Below are 17,746 nucleotides of genomic sequence, written 5' to 3'. Positions count from 1 at the left end.
TTTGAGGAATCCAATACTATATTCTGAGCTAACATAGGCTAATGATAATGACAGAGTTCAGTACCCTGATGATGATGATGATTAGTACCTCGAACTCGTCGTCCCGGGGTGGGCGTGACGTCACCGTCGGGCGCGGTCCACTGCTCCATGACCTCGGTGGCTGAGCGGGCCAGGGACGGCTGGCTCACTGAACGGTGCAGTGAGTGTCTGGACCATGATCTGGAAGGTAAATAAATATCATTAACTAAGACTCATCAATCATTTTAAATTCCAAGAGTCTTATGTCTGTTTTCACCATCAATCCCTATTTTTTAAGTGACCCCTATGAAAACAAAATTCCTGTTATTTGTTACCATAGTTGTCACTTAAAGATTAAGGATTGATGGTGATAACGAGCACAAGGGGAGGTAATGAAATACTACTTTATGTTAAGTAAGTTTTTGTGTAAGCATTTGGCAATCTGAAAAGTTATGATAGATCATAGGATTTGAAAACTTCATAAATGGCATTTAATACTGTTTTTATAATAACGGACTATCGCTGAATTTATTGTTACTTAGTTGTTACTCCGTATGAAATTTTAATTAATATAAATAATGGAAACATTAACTACAAAGGAATGCCACAGGGTACTATACTTTGCCCCATTCTATAAACACTTGTAGTGATCATAAAGTGCCACTAGTGGTCTAAATTTGTTTTATGTGACAGGAGGCAAACGAGCAAACCCATCACCTGATGGTAAGTTGAAAAAAATATTTTTGATTTTGACGATCAGATTATTGTGTTCGACAGTTAGAAAGCTTTTTTTCTGGTGAAAGGGGTGCTCATAATCACTAGACTAGCTGTCTATTCATAACCAATCTTGAGCCATGACTTGGGCTGGTGCCAATGCCTTAGTTAAAAGTGCGTTACTCACTGTCCCTGGTGGAAAGGGTGCTCGGTATCGCTGTCGTCATCGAAGTAGCGGCCGAGGTGCGTCCCTCCGGACACCTCCGAGTGGCTATCAGCCTGCTCGCGCGCGTAGTCCACCATCATTTCTGACATTGACCTGGAAATACAATACTCCTGTTAATGAGTGCTATCGTTTTTATACTTAACAGTTGGCACCCCTGGCGATTGACAGGACCTTACTCTACAGTGGCGCCATCTTGATGAGCGCAAATGCGATAGTCCTCCTACCACTTTCGCGCTCACCAGCCGGCGCCATTGTCTTCGCTACTAGCAAGTGACAGGACCTTACTCTACAGTGGCACCAACTGGTGAGCGCTAAAACGATAGCCCTCATTAAGCCCCTCTTTTTGTCCACGACAGGTTATTCCTAGTGTGAGACCCGCAGACAAAGCAGTATAATGTTTACCGAATAAAGCTACCACTATTGTTTCTAATTGTATTTGAATGTGTTTGCGTAAACGGTATGTTTGCTTAAATAAAATATTTGTATTTTTCATTGGATACACTGGTTAAGGCTCATAAAAGAAACACACTTTGCAGTCATGTTTTTACTTATTGTATCAACCATCCAAGTACACCAAACTCTGGAAAAATTTACGTGACTCCTGAGTAACTATTAACGTCTGACATCATCATAATGGAGTTAGAAGAATATTAAACTGTGCTGACTGGCGGGTGACGTTGGTGCGAGAGGACATTGGCTGACGAGAATGGTGCCCGAGGATATTTAGCTGCCGAAAGATTCAGAATTTTGCGTACAAACTACATGGCAGTTGCCATTTTAGGGCACCTAAAAGGAAAGGATACTAAGTGGAAGGACCTCGAAACTGACCTCATATCCACGTGGTCGCTGCGGTAGGACGAGCGGCGCGAGCGTTGTGGCTCCCTCAAAGAAGTCGCGTCGCTGTCATACTCGTACAGTGTAGGAAGCGAACTGCGGCGCGACCGCGAGTCCTATAATGTACCTAATGCTTGGAGGTAATACGAAGACCTCTAACTGACCTCATATCGACGTGGTCGCTGCGGTAGGACGAGCGGCGCGAGCGCTGTGGCTCCCTCAGAGAAGTCGCGTCGCTGTCATACTCGTACAGTGTAGGAAGCGAACTGCGGCGCGACCGCGAGTCCTATAATGTACCTAATGCTTGAAGGTAATACGAAGACCTCTAACTGACCTCATATCGACGTGGTCGCTGCGGTAGGACGAGCGGCGAGAGCGTTGTGGCTCCCTCAAAGAAGTCGCGTCGCTGTCATACTCGTACAGTGTGGGGAGCGAACTGCGGCGCGACCGCGAGTCCCACTCGGACTTCTTGCGGTAGCGGTTCTGGGAACAAAAATTACAAATTACAATAGACCGAGAAATTCTTCTTCTTCCTCGTTCCCTCACTGATGAGGATCGCGAGCACAGATTATAGTGTTCCTCCACAGACTGCGGTCATAAGCTGTGTGGACCGCATGATGCAAACTCCCGCCCACCGTCCTCCTTACCGCGTCCGACCATCTCGTCGGTGCCCTGCCCCGAGCGCGTCTGCCTTCCATTTGTCCCAAGATAATTTGTTTCTCCAGACAATGCCTTGGAGACCGCATAATGTGTCCAAAAAAACAGTGGGTACGCTTTAGGCATATAGTGGAGAGCCGCGTGGTGATGTTGAGACCGAGAAATAGCCCTCACATTTTATTTTATAGCTCACAGAATAACTCGCGTTAATATTGATCTTTCAAAGAAAATGTTTTGAACCACTTCCAAGCTGGACATAACCCATTTTTCTTTCCTTTCTCGTTATCCCTATCCTAAATTACTCTCAAGGCTAATATAATAGTACTCATTATCGTCATCATCATTTTAGCCATAGGACGTCCACTGCTGAACATAGGCCTCGCCCAATGATTACCACAATGGCCTCATAAAGGTAGCAGGGAGGCGCTGGATACAAGCCTCTACCAACCGGCGATTGTGGAAATAGTACTCACCTTGGGTTTATCCGGGGGAGGGGCCAGTATGCGAATGATGACCTCCCACTTGGGAGGAGCGTATAACGGCGCAAAGCGGTGGTCGTGAGCTACCCGCGAGAACTCCTCGCGAGTGGAGGAACGAGCTAGTTCGCGCCGTAAGGTGCTCTTGTGGGTGATATACCTATAGCACTCACCTTGGGTTTATCCGGGGGAGGTGCCAGTATGCGAATGATGACCTCCCACTTGGGAGGAGCGTACAAAGGCGCGAAGCGGTGGTCGTGAGCTACCCGCGAGAACTCCTCGCGAGTGGACGAGCGAGCTAGTTCACCCCGTTAGGTACTCTTGTGTGTAATATACCTAAAGAACTCACCTTGGGCTTATCTGGGGGAGGTGCCAGTATACGGATGATGACCTCCCACTTGGGTGGAGCGTACAAAGGCGCGAAGCGGTGATCGTGAGCTACCCGCGAGAACTCCTCGCGAGTGGAGGAACGAGCTAGTTCACCCCGTTAGGTACTCTCGTGTGTAATATACCTATGGAACTCACCTTGGGTTTATCCGGGGGAGGTGCCAGTATGCGGATGATAACCTCCCACTTGGGAGGAGCGTACAAAGGCGCGAAGCGGTGGTCGTGAGCTACCCGCGAGAACTCCTCGCGAGTGGACGAGCGAGCTATTTCGCGCCGTAAGGTGCTCTCGTGTGTAATATATCTATGGAACTCACCTTGGGTTTATCCGGGGGAGGTGCCAGTATGCGGATGATGACCTCCCACTTGGGAGGAGCGTACAAAGGCGCGAAGCGGTGGTCGTGAGCTACCCGCGAGAACTCCTCGCGAGTAGAGGAACGAGCTAGTTCACGCCGTAAGGTGCTCTCGTGGGTGATTAGCTCGCGCCAGCGAAGACGCTCTTCGCGGGTGAGACGGAAGTTGCGCTCTGTTTCTGATAGCACCTGGAAATATAAAAAAAATATAATTATAAACATCCATGGCGGAAGGAGGCCTTTCAGCCTTGGTCCAGCAGTTGGTAGCATTTGGCTAAAACGAACGAACTAAACATCAAGGTGGCTAAAGATAATCTGGACTTGTGCAAATAATACGGTCTAATCCCGCCTCTTTTTCCACCATTGCAACACCAGTATCTACAGTTTGTCCTCTACCGAAACCCAATAAGTTATCATAATAGGAATCAGATATTCCTCACAGATAAGCTAGCACATTTTGAAGATAGATGAGAGGTCAATCAAGTACACCATATGAAATCCAAGAAACTTCTTTTCATATCAAAATGCCTTCCCGAACTCAGTCTAAAAACCAAGAGATATAGCATCTAAAAGAACACTTTTTACTTCCACTTACCTCATCCTGAGCTTCAGTCTTCAGCACCCTGGTCAGCACACTCCAGTTGGGAGGCACGGGCGGCGCTGGCGTCGGCTCCGGGACATCCTCATCGTCTTCCTCCCTGTATAGAGGGTTCCGTGCTGGAGGTAGTTCTGGCAGGAGGGGCATGTCTGCAGGGGAGCTAGGAGGCTGGTACACGTGGTCACGTGACCGGTCGGTTTGCTTGATTAGTTCCGGGGAGAACAGGTCTGGGCCGCCTTTTCCTGAAAATATAGAATTTTGCTTAATAAATGTACCTTATAAGATCTAACTAACAAACATACTGTCATAGTGCGAGCACTTTGCTTTGCATAAAATGTGAAAACCATCGCCTGCTATCAAACACTATTTCCTACTGATGTGAGAGAGTTCTCCCACTGTGCTTCGGGCAAGGTGTGGTTCCTAATAGTGACGTCAAACTGCGACTCTACAGACCCTTGCATTTCATCTAAGGCAGTGGTTCTTAACCTTTAAGTCATGAGGGACCATTTTCCACCTCATAATCGGTCAAAACCAGTTTGACTGCAAAAATCAGTTAAAAGTGGTTTTAACCAAGGTGTACAAGTGCACTTCGTGGACCACTTGAAATGTCTCCAGGGACCACCAGTGGTCCGCGGACCACCGGTTAAGAACCACTGATCTAAGGCGTGGGACTTTTAATGTTTTGTCCTAGCTCTAAAATAAGTACTGATAAAAATTACCAATATATTTCTGCGGCGGCAGCACTCTCTCCATCTTGGGCGTCAGCGTCATTCCTGATGCACTGCTAATGTCTGAGAAGTTCTCCCACTGTGCATCGGGCAATGTATGGTTTCTGATAGTGACGTCAAACTGCGGCGACGGTGGTAGAGTCACTTGCTTGTTGCTATGACGGGATACTTGCTGCGATTTATGACGTAGACTTACCAATATACTTCTGCGGCGGCAGTGATAGAGGCACTCTCTCCATCTTGGGCGTCAGTCAGCGTCATTCCTGACGCGCTGCTGATGTCTGAGAAGTTCTCCCACTGCGCCTCGGGCAATGTATGGTTCCTGATCGTGACGTCAAACTGCGGCGGCGGTGGTAGAGCCACTTGCTTGTTGCTATGACGGGATACTTGCAGCAATTTATGACTTAGACTTACCAATATACTTCTGCGGCGGCAACGAAAGCGGCACTCTCTCCATCTTGGGCGTCAGCGTCATTCCTGACGCGCTGCTGATGTCTGAGAAGTTCTCCCACTGTGCGTCGGGCAATGTATGGTTTCTGATAGTGACGTCAAACTGCGGCGGCGGTGGCGGCACTTGTTTGTACTCTGTGACGAGCCGCTTGTGCCGCTCTATGTCCTCGATTGTTTTCTTCTCAGTGATCGTGCGAAGGAACACGTCGTCTACTACGTGTGAGGTGATCTCTGGTTTTCTGAAGGATGAATTAATGTTGATAAGATAGGATAGTAATTGGATTTCTATGAGTCTGTGAATATTTTTTTTTCGGACGGACTATGCTGATAGCCGTGAGCGGCTTTTTCAGCTTCACCGGACAATAGGTGAGCGCAGATGGCTCTCAACCTCAAAATTTAAGCAACGAGCCTAAGGGCGCCCCCAAGTGGGGCTCGGACCTCGGCCTAGGGCGTTGCTGGGGGACGGTAGCCTAACGAGTCTGTGAATAAATATCAGAAGTAGGTATCTTAAGTGAAATTCTTCTTTATAAAATGAAGGTAGATTTGCTAAGTGCGCATAATTTACGTATCCAGCCTGTCAGACTTTTGGCTGAATGTTTTCGAGCAGACGAGTGAGAGAGGAATAATCTATATTTTTTATAATTTGACCTCTAGTCGGCATGTTACCAGATTTGCTTCTTTTAAATCGAAATGGCACCGTGTAAAAATTAGGCTTGCCAATTCTGCGGGCTATTTCAGTTACTTTACTTTTTGTACAGATCTCTATAATTCTGATTTGATCACGTAGGAAAATTCCTTTATCCTTACATAAGCGCTATCGTTTGTGTGTTCAACAACAGTTGCGTTGGTACCACTAACAAGACAAGGACCTTACTCTAAATTGGCACTTGGTGAGCGCAAAAACGATAGCCCTCATGGTATATCGTAACCATTTCTTACCTGGCCGGCATGATGGGAGTCTCCGGGATGGGCTCCAGGCTCTCCATCAGCATCTCCTGTTCTTCCGTCTCCAGGCGCTCGCTCATGATCGGCGGCGGTGGAGGAGGTTTCTTCAATAAAATATAGCAATTAAAATCATCTAGTTGAAAATAGGGGTTTTTATTTTATTTTATTTCTCTTTATTCAGAAAACCACAGCTCTTTATAATAATAATACAAACAGGTATTTTTGTTCTTACAGCCAAAGTTCTTTCTTTACTGGAAGCATTCACTTGATTCATAAAGATTTTGAGCTTGAAGTACCTATAAGCATTCTAAAGTCTAAATTAGCATTAATATTACGGAATGGTATTTTTTGTGACGAAGTGACAATCTTATAGCAACAGCAGGGGTTTCTTTAAGAAAATATAGCTAATGAAATCATCTAGTTCAAAATAGGGGTTTTACTGGAGCATTTACATTTACAAGCATTTACAGGGCCGGAAAAGTAGTGTGGGCAGGTCCCCCACTAGGTGGACCGACGATCTGGTGAGGGTCGCGGGAAGTACCTATGGATACGGGTAGCGCAGGACCGATTGTTACGTTATATGGAAATCCTTTGTCCATCAGTGGACGTCATTTGGCTGAAACGACGTGTACTTAAGCATTTGCTACATTCATGCATGACTCGATTTTGAACTTTACGGCTAAGCATATTAAAAGAAAAAAAAAAGAATTGTTACAAATGGTCTTGATAAGTGATCTTTTAAAAGCTTTGAACGACATAATATTGTGTTGTGGTGCAATAAAACTAGCATTAAGTTAACAACAGGTTTACTCGAAGTTAAGCTTAGATATATTATGGACAAGACAATAGTATAAAAACTGACACGGTTGGAAGATTTGTGATCATATCAAAGTATAAAAACAAGTAAGTGGAGACATGACCTAGCGTATGAGATGGCCTCCATGATAGAAGCTACTGGAGATAATCATTACGATGTAGATAGATACGTCTCACTTATGAGAGCCTATTAAAAGAACAATCAATGTAGAGTTATTATCAGATTTTGACTTAACGACACCCTGTTTGAAACATACATAATTAATTTTATTATGCTTATAGCATAGCATTATGTGGTAGGCAGAAACGAAATTAAAGCCCTCTAGCATCAAATACCTAAATTGTATGTATAATGCCCGTTTTCACCATCAATCCCTAATTTTTAAGTGGTAACACATAACAGGAATTTTGTTTTCATAGGGGTCACTTAAAAATTGGGGATAGATGGTGAAAACGGGCATAAGACTAATTTGTGAAATAATGTAAAAATACAGAGCGTTCTTTCCCAATACAGGCCAGGCAATAAAGCAGCTAAACTGTAAAAATGCATTATTTTTCATTTTGAGCACTTCCCTTATTTTTTTTACTTATTTTACTTCCCTCGTATCTCGCCAGACTGTCGGCACCGTTATACTTCAACCAAACCAACGCGTGTAGATGGGACAGCGGACTGTCATGGGTCGCGCGACCTGTCATTGGCCTATGATCGCGCCGTGATCGCGACGGCGATGACGATCTGCACCCGTTGGTGTGGTTGAAGCTTTAGGCTATTTTTTCTTTATCTTTTTCTCCACCACCATAGTCTCTATTTCTTTCCACCACCAACGTCTCTTCCTTCCACCACCAACTCACCTTCAGGTGGAACATCCTGGCATGTGACCGGTCAGTGACCTCGGTGACCGAATGGGTGTCTGTCATCTCAGTGTTGAGAGAGGCGATGGAGCGCGGCCGCCGCGACCACTCCTGGTTAGTATGGTAATGGAGTTAGGTGACCTTCTTACAGATTGTGTAGGACATAAAGCTGATAGTGGCTATAGTCTGGTCTGCGAGCACGTAGAATTTTGACCAATGACCCCAAGCTACCCATCCTTATCGCTCGCGCGTAATTATGTTGCTGTCGCGCTCGCACACTCACTGCGGGCGCCCGTCGCACAGTCGCGACAGCATTATAATTACGCGCGAGCGATAAGGATGGGTAGCTTGGGGTCATTGGACAAAATTCTACGTGCTCACAGACCGGGCTTTAGAAACTTTTACTCATTGGACACTAGGGTCTCGTGACCCGTCTTACAAACAACTTCTGATAAGAAGATTAAACTTTATTGTATAGCACGTAGAGCTGACAATTTAATCACTAGACAATCGATAGAGTAAGTAGGTAGGTGGTAAACTCTTACTCATAGGACACAGGGTGGCTATAATTGAGTTTTTTATAGGACAGCATTATTGTCATATCAACTGAAATGTTTTGAACTTACGTACGAGTTCAATTTATTATAGAGGCGATATTCTTTGCGTCCATCGATTGGTAGACTAAAAATTGGGAGGAAATTTTTTAAAAACTTTTAAGTATTTAGAAGTAGGTATTTCTTTCAATTTACTAAGATTAAAAATAACTTGCAAGAAGGTCTATTTAAACAGTGAAAACAATGTAATGAATCTGTGAATGTGGTTATTTGAAAATGTAGTAAAACAACATAATGTAATGTTCTTATGTAGATGTTTCTTAGAGTTTTGTGATGTTGTGGATGGTTTTAATTGTGTGTTATATTATTGAGTAAATGTGTGTCTTGATGTGTGTGATGTGTGCTTAAGTAGTAACGTGATACATGCTTGTTGTTATTGTAAAGTACGAGTATGTGTAATATATTTTTTTTAATAAACTGAACTTAAAAAAAATGTGTTTTTTTAATTCAAACAATTTTACCAGCGTTGTGACAGCCCCAGTAGGGTAAACGCACCTGTTTGTGGTAGTGCGCTGGCGGACGCGGCGGGCGCTCTGGCGGCGGCAGCTGGGCCGCGCGCGCTGGTAACGGTAGCGCTACTGGGGACACCGTGCGGACCGACTCTTGGCGCTCGTTCTCAATCATCATGGTTTGTCTGGAATATGGATTGTTATCAGGGATGTATTAACATGTCTCTTTTTTATTTAAAAAAAAAAGAAAGAATGTTAGCAATGAGGGCTATCGTTTTTATACTTAACAGTTGGCACCCCTGGCGATTGACAGGACCTTACTCTACAGTGGCGACATCTTGATGAGTGCAAATGCGATAGTCCTCCTACCACTTTAGCGCTCACCAGTTGGTGCCACTGTCTTCGCTACTAGCAAGTGACAGGACCTTACTCTACAGTGGCGCTAACTGGTGAGCGCTAAAACGATACCCTCATTGCAATTTGTAAATACAAATTAACCACTCGTGGTGTCGTGGTAAGCTAAAAATGCTTGTGTGTTACGTGTGGGTTCGTCACAATATTTGAGCGGCGACTGGGATCGAACCCGCGTTCCTCGGATCACGAATCTGCTAGTCTGACCCCTTCACCGTATAGCTATCACGGTTCATTGTACGGTAAGCACTTATAGTCAGGGTCAAGTTCATCCAAAAAATGTAATTAATTTCGTTTGATAAATGAAAGATGATACCTCCCCTGTCGCTTCGGACTTCAGTAAGACCAAACGTGGACGTGTCTTGAGATAATCGAAGTAATACCTATATAATATCACTGTTCTGTTTTCCTGGGTTTCACGCTCACTAATACGATTATTATTTTATTAGATAATAATCCACTTTAAAACAAAACTGCCAAAATAACGCTTCATTTTCTCGACCTCTTTCTAGGTTCTGTGTTCTCAAGTTCATCAATAGGAAGGCTTAATCTAGAGCCTCAACTAATATGACAACTAGTTTTGAACTCTATACCAAAGATTTACAATGAAAAATTCATGAAAAAAATATATAATTATAGCCGTCGAGTTAATAAATAATAAATAAATAAATCTTTAGACAATTTCACACATCGCCAGCTAGCCCCAAAGTAAGCAACTTAATGCTTGTGTTATGGGTGCTAGCTAACGGATATACTACTTATATACTTTTTTTTAAATACATACATATTATACATAGTAACACCCAGACCCGTCACAGAAATTAAAATTCATCATTTCAATTTCTGCCCGGCCGGGAATCGAACCCGGGACCTCTTGGCATAGTAGCACGTTCTGAACACCTACACCAATCGGCCGACAAAGGTTGTCAATACTGAATAATGATCCTCACCTCATGCTACCAGCATCGGTCTCCGTAGCCGTGATGGTGGAAGGCGGCGACGGCGGCACCGGCGGACGCTGAACCCGGACCCGCACGTCGAAGGCCGGCGGCGGCACCCCTGCCAGTCCTGCCACCAAGCGGCCGTTAGACGCGCTCGTCTCGTGCGCTTCGCCGTACCCTGTTAGTGGTTAGGTTAGGTTAGGTTAGAATTTTGGTAGTCGTTTTAAATGGGGATTTTTTATATTTATTTTGATACATATGTAGGTACAGATGACAGCATAAAGGTAAACAGTGTTTAAATAGTGTGTTAAGTTTTCGTTCGTTCGTTCGTTTCAGCCGAAAGACGTCCACTACTGGACAAAGGCCTCCCCCAAGGATTTCCACAAAGACCGGTCCTGCGCCGCTCGCATCCAGGCACCTCCCGCGACCTTCACCAGATCGTCGGTCCACCTAGTGGGAGGCCTGCCCACGCTACGTCTTCCGGCTCGTGGTCGCCACTCAAGAACACGTGTTAAGTTTATGTTTATTAAATTATAAATATATTTTCAAAAATATGTTATTAATTTCTTAATTATTTTAATAGAATATAATTTATAAAATCATGAAAGTATTAGGTAACGTGTTAAATTGATTTAATTAAAATAAGAAATGATTTGTGTTTGTTAATAAATAAATAGGCGTCTTAGACCTTGTTAAAATAATATTAATAGGTAATTCATATTAACTAGTGATCGGTACACGTAATATATTATAGTTATGATTAACAAAACATTTGAAAGTGTTAAATTAAAATAATTTATAGGTAAATAGGGCAACTAAAACATTATGTAAGTAATAATCTTTTAAAAATCTTTACAAACAAAACCACAGATATTTCTATATCTGTGAACAAAACATTTCGAAAAAGCTCGCAACTCTCAAAAAGTACACACATCTCTCAATAATTACAAAAAAACTCTCAAAAAGTACACAGCTCTATACAAGTCACCTTTAAAAGTCTCAAAAAGTGCACAACTCTCAAACTCTCAAAAAACATACCTTCGCTGTGATACGACTCGTCGATCACGAACGCTTGGTTGGCGTGAGCGTGATCGGCTTCACTGGGCGTTTCCGACGGGTAGTCGGAGGGAATGGTGTCAGACGCCACTGAGGCGCTCTCAGCCGCTCCCACTGGGTACACTGGGTGAGCTCGGGGTATCTTCACCTCTGGAGAAAACCATAAAAGTATCATATCATATGCCGAAACACGCAGACTAAGTACAGACTTTTAGTCGGCCGATAGTATGGTCGGCTTACAGTTTCCCACCTCTCGTTCCCACCACTGCAACTCCTGTGTAGCCAGGATCTGCAGCTTGACCGCCATAAAAACCTAACCAATGAAGGTCATGTTTGTCCCCGGGGAAAGTTAAACTGTCATTGAACCCGCAACGAAATTAATCACAAGAACATAGGAGGAGTTCGTAATTAAGGTTCGACTTCACTCCATTGCAAAGCGGATGACAGGTTGTATGAAGAATCGTCCGATACCAAATTGCAGGTGTACGGCGCACTTCCATTCATGTTCATACTCAATAACAGCCAACATAGGAGGAGTTCGAAATTAAGGTTCGACTTCACTCCATTGCAAAGCGGATGACAGGTTGTATGAAGAATCGTCCGATAACAAATTGGTGTACGGCGCACTTCCATTCATGTTCATACTCAATAACAGCCTGATCGAACTATTGGCCGACAAAAAATATGCAATCTGCTGATCTGCAAAGTGGTCTTAAAACACGTGTCTCTGTGGGAAGCTCGTATCTCTTTGTTTATTTTTTTTCTTGTTAGCACTATAGACTATAGACGCAAATACACTGCATTACCCTAAATAGATAATAGGGCAAAAGGGTTGGCACCCCTTGGTAAAAAAGAACTCGACGGGTTGTACAATGATCGATATTTATAAAGTAGGTAATATCTTAATCTTATACATGCCAGTGTAGGTGCCTTGAAATCCTGGTTTTGATTGGTTTAGTTTGTTTCACTGTTATTGACCACCAACTCACCTTGTATGCTCTCCCTACTGATGATAGATATAGAAGAGTCATCGATCAGCTTCCTCGGAACAGGCAGAGCTCGCCTCCTCAGACAGAGGTAAGACACTCCCAACCCAAGCAGCAGCAGCGTCAAGAAGAGAATAGCACAGATGATCATCAGGATGTGAGTCCCTGCCAGTGGTGAAGCGACTGGTAAGGGGTTTTCGGGACTCCTGTAAACAATAATGTTGGAATTAGTAAAGTGATCGCTTCTTCTCAGCACTTGTCAAAATGTTGGTCTCGAAGCGCTGTAAAGGCTCCTTAACGAGTAAAACTTTTATTTTGACTTTGATTTTGACTTCGATAAAGTAGACTAGAGAATTCTAAGTTCACTGACAGAGCGAAAAACAGATATTAAGTAGATTCAAGTTTCCGAAAAGAGTCTGCTTATTTTGTCCCTCTTTACGTTTATTTTGAACTTGTGGTGAGGAGGTATGTGGTTTTAATAATGTATTTTTTTAAATGTTCTTAAACGAATGGCGATCTCTGAAAATTAGCTACTATTTAAAACTATAAACTGAAGGACCTTTTGTTAATACGAGTAATACAAGGAGAATGATGAAGAATCAAGAAGGAATTAAAGTTACAAACACATGAACACATTAATTTATTTTTTTGTAATAATAATTTCAGGCAGTAATTTGCTTCGGGTAGTTATTTTAAATTATCATATGTCAACAGACTATCCAGTGCATGTCCAATGTAATTTTTATTTAAACATCCATTTGTATGTGCATTTAAAATTATCGTCATCTTTTTTAATTTGTTTTATTATTCATGTTTGCCTCTGAATCGAACTATTATCGTGGCAGAAGTAGTATTTTTAATTAATAATGGTTATTTATTTTAAGTTTCAGTCATTTAAAAGTAGATAATAATTTAATTCTCTGTTGGGCAGCAGCGCTCTCTGAAAAACATCAATCTTTTAAACTGCGATCTCCAACCCGCCTGCCAAGCGTGGAGATTATGGCAAAACCCTTCACTATAGTGGAGGAGGCTCATAGTCCAGCAGTGGACTGTAAAGGGCTGTTGATGATGATGATGAATAATTTAATTTAAAAGGACTGACGACCTCATAAAGGTAGCAGGAAGGCGCTGAATGCAGGCCGCTACCAACCGGTCATTATGGAAATCATTGGGGGAGGTCTATGTTCACAGTGGACGTCCTATGGCTGAATTATTTCGTCGTCACTTTTGCAAACGGGATATTCGTGTGAACGTTAATATTAAAACACATATACCTACGACTAAACGGGATCCTGCAAAAATGGAATATCTCCATGGGAACATGCAGGCCGCTACCAACCGGGCGATGTGGAAATCATTGCGGGCGGCCTATGTATGTCAGCAGTGGACGTCCTGTGGCTGAAATGATGATGATGGGATCAAGTCCTAATTTCGCAGAAAATCGCTCAGTCGCTTTGAAAAGGAGCTGATTTAAACGTTGTAACCAAAGATGACTACTCCCCCTAGGCCAGAAGCTGGGTACGCTCATGACGGCTCAAAAACTGAACTCCGACAAACGTTACTTCGACATTACGTTCGACGTTACTCTGACACTTTTCTCCGGATTTCCTTTGTCTGAGTAGTGTAGTGTCGAAGTAAAGTCATGTCGATATTCAGTACTGTCGGAGTAGCGTAATGTCGGAGTAACGTAATGTCGAAGTAACGTTTGTCGGAGTTTGCTTAAGGTAGCCGCCCATGACATATTATTATAGGCTGGTGCTGAAAAGACCCAGATCAATACAATACTCACGGGGCCAAGATAGGGTTGAAGATCGGCTCCTGCACCACCGGCGGCGGGTAGCGGCAGACGATGGTGATCACCTCGTCGCCTTCCATCTCCAGGTTCGGGTGGGAACGCACCACTATGTTGTTGGTAAACAGTAGAGGGTCCTACGGGAACTCCTATGGGCCCCATCTCCATGGGAACAAACCCTAATCAGTTACAATACTCACGGGGCCAAGATAGGGTTGAAGATCGGCTCCTGCACCACCGGCGGCGGGTACCGGCAGACGATGGTGATCACCTCGTCGCCTTCCATCTCCAGGTTCGGGTGGAACCGCACCACTATGTTGTTGGTGAACAGTAGAGGGTCCTACGGGAACTCCTATGGGCCCTATCTCCATGGGAACAAACCCTAATCAGCTACAATACTCACGGGGCCAAGATAGGGTTGAAGATCGGCTCCTGCACCACCGGCGGCGGGTAGCGGCAGACGATGGTGATTACCTCGTCGCCTTCCATCTCCAGGTTCGGGTGGAATCGCACCACTATGTTGTTGGTGAACACGCGGAGTGGATCCTGTCATAATGGATAATTTATTATTAACCCTTTTAGTTCTGGGATTTAATTGTCATTGATGTGACATAACATTCAAACAAAGCAAAATATTTTTGTCGCTGCTTATAGGCGCGGGCGCATGGATGACTTTTGTCAACGTGACAGCCTAGATGTCTCTTTTTTTAAAGGTGTAAAAGAAACATCATACTGTCTCGGTGACAAAAAAGTACCTATATTACCTATAAGACTAAAGGGTTAACAGATGCATACTGAATATGAATTAAATAAAATTATAATCAAAAAGAAATGCTTGCTTTATTTTGTTTTATTCTTATTCTATTGTACCTACAGACTTTTGTCTCCTTAGGATATTCAATAGCAATATCTTACAACTGATCTACAGATCGCGAGATAGTAGCAGGAGTAGCATGCTTTTAATAAAAAAACGAAAGTGAACTACCTACCTGTTCTTATGAGAATAAAGATTCTTTAACCCGAAAGTTACTTTTTCTCTATGAGAAAAAACAAAGAATATCTTCAACTCATATGGAAACCGATAGATTATATCTAATCTAAATTCCAAAAATTATAAAAATTTTAAAAATATAAAAATAACGCTGAAAACTCCGGAATACGACCAGCACATGTCATGTTCACACACAGTAAATATTATAAGCTCTAAGCGTCCTTACCTGTCGTGTGCCACATCCCTTCAAAGGCAGCTCAAGCCTGTAAGACAGAGCTCCCTTGCCCGCGACCTGGCACGCGGAATGCCGATCGAAGTCCGCGTAAGCAATCCCGTAATACTTCTCGTGGAATTTCAGCTCCACCTGGAAACAAAAACGTGAAAATACAGAGAAATATTTAACACTAGCGGCCGCCCGCGACTTCGTACGCGTGGATCCCGTTTTAACCCCTTAGGGGTTTCGTTAAATCCTTCCTTAGCGGATGCCTACGTTATAATCCGTCCAGTGGTTTGGGCTGTGCGTTGATACGAGTAGATCACTATGTCAGTCAGTCAGTCACCTTTGAGTTAAATATATTTAGGTAATGTTAAATGCGATAAATCTAGAAATGGTTACTTTCAAGTCCTTTTAATTTCCTCCTGATACCTAAAGAAACCCCCACTAGGTGGACTAATGAATTGGCGAAGGTCACTGAAGAACCTGGATGCGTTATGGAAATCCCTACTAGGGGATCCAGCGTGGACTTCATTTGGCTGAACGAATAAACGAACCTAAAGAAAAGAAAAGAACCTAGAAAGATATTCCTTTCTTTGCAAAATCCGTCTGAATAAGTAGCTACTTAATTGCGGCAACAGATAAAAGGCCATATTAAAAAATATTCCCTAGCTAAATTTTATACATAACAACATTAACATGATCCTCATACGAGCGTGAGAAACCTTTCTTAATTTCTGTAGCATTAATTGGACATCGACGACATAGATAATTAACGAGGTAGCTTCTAGTTATCGACACGATAAACGGTCATAATAACTTCGTGTACCTAATGCCTGCTCATCACACTAAGGGCTCGTTCCCACGCAATCCAGTTTTGCGGCATCCCGTTATGCAGGATGCAAAACTGGACTGTCATGTGAACACACATAATGTGCGTTTGACGCCCTTATTCACAAACGATGCTTGCTTAAGTGAAGCAGCAAATCGAACGCACAGCGTTGAATAGATCTCTGTGATTGGTTCGTGACACGAACTTCGTGTGTCATCCTGTGCGTCCATGCGCACTGTGAGACCTCATAGTAATGTTTGTGAATACGGGCGTGAAATTCGAACGAATCGGCTTATTAAAACCTCTATGAAAAACACAATAAATGAATACTAAACGGGATCCTGCAAAAAACAGTTTTGACAAAAAAACGGGATGTCTCCTTGGAACGAGCCCTTAGCCTAAGCGCAGACCACCGACATTTAGTTGGCCGGTAGTTGGTTCGGGCTGTTGATCAGAATTGAGATGTATAAAAGTGCGCACATTACACCGATTTGGTATCCGCCGATTCTTCATACAAATTAGAATCGGGTCCAACTATCGGCCAACTAGAAGTCGGTGGTCTGCGCCCAGGCTTACATTTACCCTCAACGAGGATTGAACCTACAATCGCGGCTCGCATTGCAGTTCAATACACTAGAACCACAAACAGCCAGGCTAGGATGCGCGCCGTGATAAAATCTTATCGATTATTTTAGACGACAAAAGTATGGGATTATTGGGTAAAATCGATAAAATAGCGCGACAAAAACATATCGCGGTGCGCATCCTAGGCCTACGTGTCACGCAATCATATCTTTTTATTCATCAACGTCGATTAAAATTGTCCAAACCCACCCACGACGGCTCTAACTTCAAATTTTGATTACACCAACATTTTTAGTATCTAAAAACCTGACAAATGAATACTTATGTCGATTACGACCTATTACCAAACCGTAAAGCGATGAACGGTAACACGGTGCCGTTAGAACTGCCGACTGGGCGCTCGACGGATGTTAAGGGCCCATTCAAAGTTACGGTAGATGCAAGATTTAAATTCAATTGAGAAAATATAGATCAGAGAAAAACATTTTCATGTAAAATGTTGCCAAGCATAATGGCTGGCATTGTGAAAAACTTTCAGATTTCATGTAGAGCTTCAATAATTCCAAGATTCTGATTCTACAAGCCCTAGTTAACTAAAAAAAAACTCTACGCCTTAAAATATTATGTGGCACGGCTGTTTCGCTATCACAGGACGTAAGGGGGAAAAATATTCACAGTTCCTTACTTTTCTGTTACTTATAATAGATCTTATAGTAACTAAAATTCAAGGTATGCGCACATTTTCTTATAATAATTTACCATTCTTACTTATATTTTGTACAACAACAGTGGTTATATCTCAAAATTATTTGGTAATAAACAAT

General features: G+C 43.1%; 1 protein-coding gene across 3 annotated transcripts in view; it reads right to left on the bottom strand.

Annotated features, from left to right (window-relative positions):
- LOC135079879 (titin) overlaps positions 1-17,746 on the bottom strand; it is a 104,377-nt gene that overhangs the window by 2,142 nt on the left and 84,489 nt on the right. Inside the window, exons 6-19 of one of the 3 annotated variants that reach the window (XM_063974521.1) lie at positions 15,518-15,655; positions 14,704-14,846; positions 12,512-12,714; positions 11,505-11,672; positions 10,476-10,644; positions 9,161-9,299; positions 8,052-8,162; positions 6,378-6,487; positions 5,403-5,677; positions 4,258-4,502; positions 3,627-3,851; positions 2,127-2,281; positions 920-1,051; positions 89-219 (exon numbers count right to left, since the gene is read on the bottom strand). In XM_063974521.1, the coding sequence (XP_063830591.1) occupies positions 89-219; positions 920-1,051; positions 2,127-2,281; positions 3,627-3,851; positions 4,258-4,502; positions 5,403-5,677; positions 6,378-6,487; positions 8,052-8,162; positions 9,161-9,299; positions 10,476-10,644; positions 11,505-11,672; positions 12,512-12,714; positions 14,704-14,846; positions 15,518-15,655 (2,344 nt within the window). Of the gene's footprint in view, positions 1-88; positions 220-919; positions 1,052-2,126; positions 2,282-3,626; positions 3,852-4,257; positions 4,503-5,402; positions 5,678-6,377; positions 6,488-8,051; positions 8,163-9,160; positions 9,300-10,475; positions 10,645-11,504; positions 11,673-12,511; positions 12,715-14,297; positions 14,441-14,703; positions 14,847-15,517; positions 15,656-17,746 lie in introns of those variants that run through there. The other 2 variants (XM_063974508.1, XM_063974517.1) reach the window with 2 other exon arrangements.

Source organism: Ostrinia nubilalis, chromosome 2 (genome assembly GCF_963855985.1).
Source record: "Ostrinia nubilalis chromosome 2, ilOstNubi1.1, whole genome shotgun sequence".
NCBI classification, from domain to species: Eukaryota; Metazoa; Arthropoda; class Insecta; order Lepidoptera; family Crambidae; genus Ostrinia; species Ostrinia nubilalis.
Note: the sequence above shows the minus strand (reverse complement) of the source record. Positions and strands in the feature narration are given on the sequence as shown.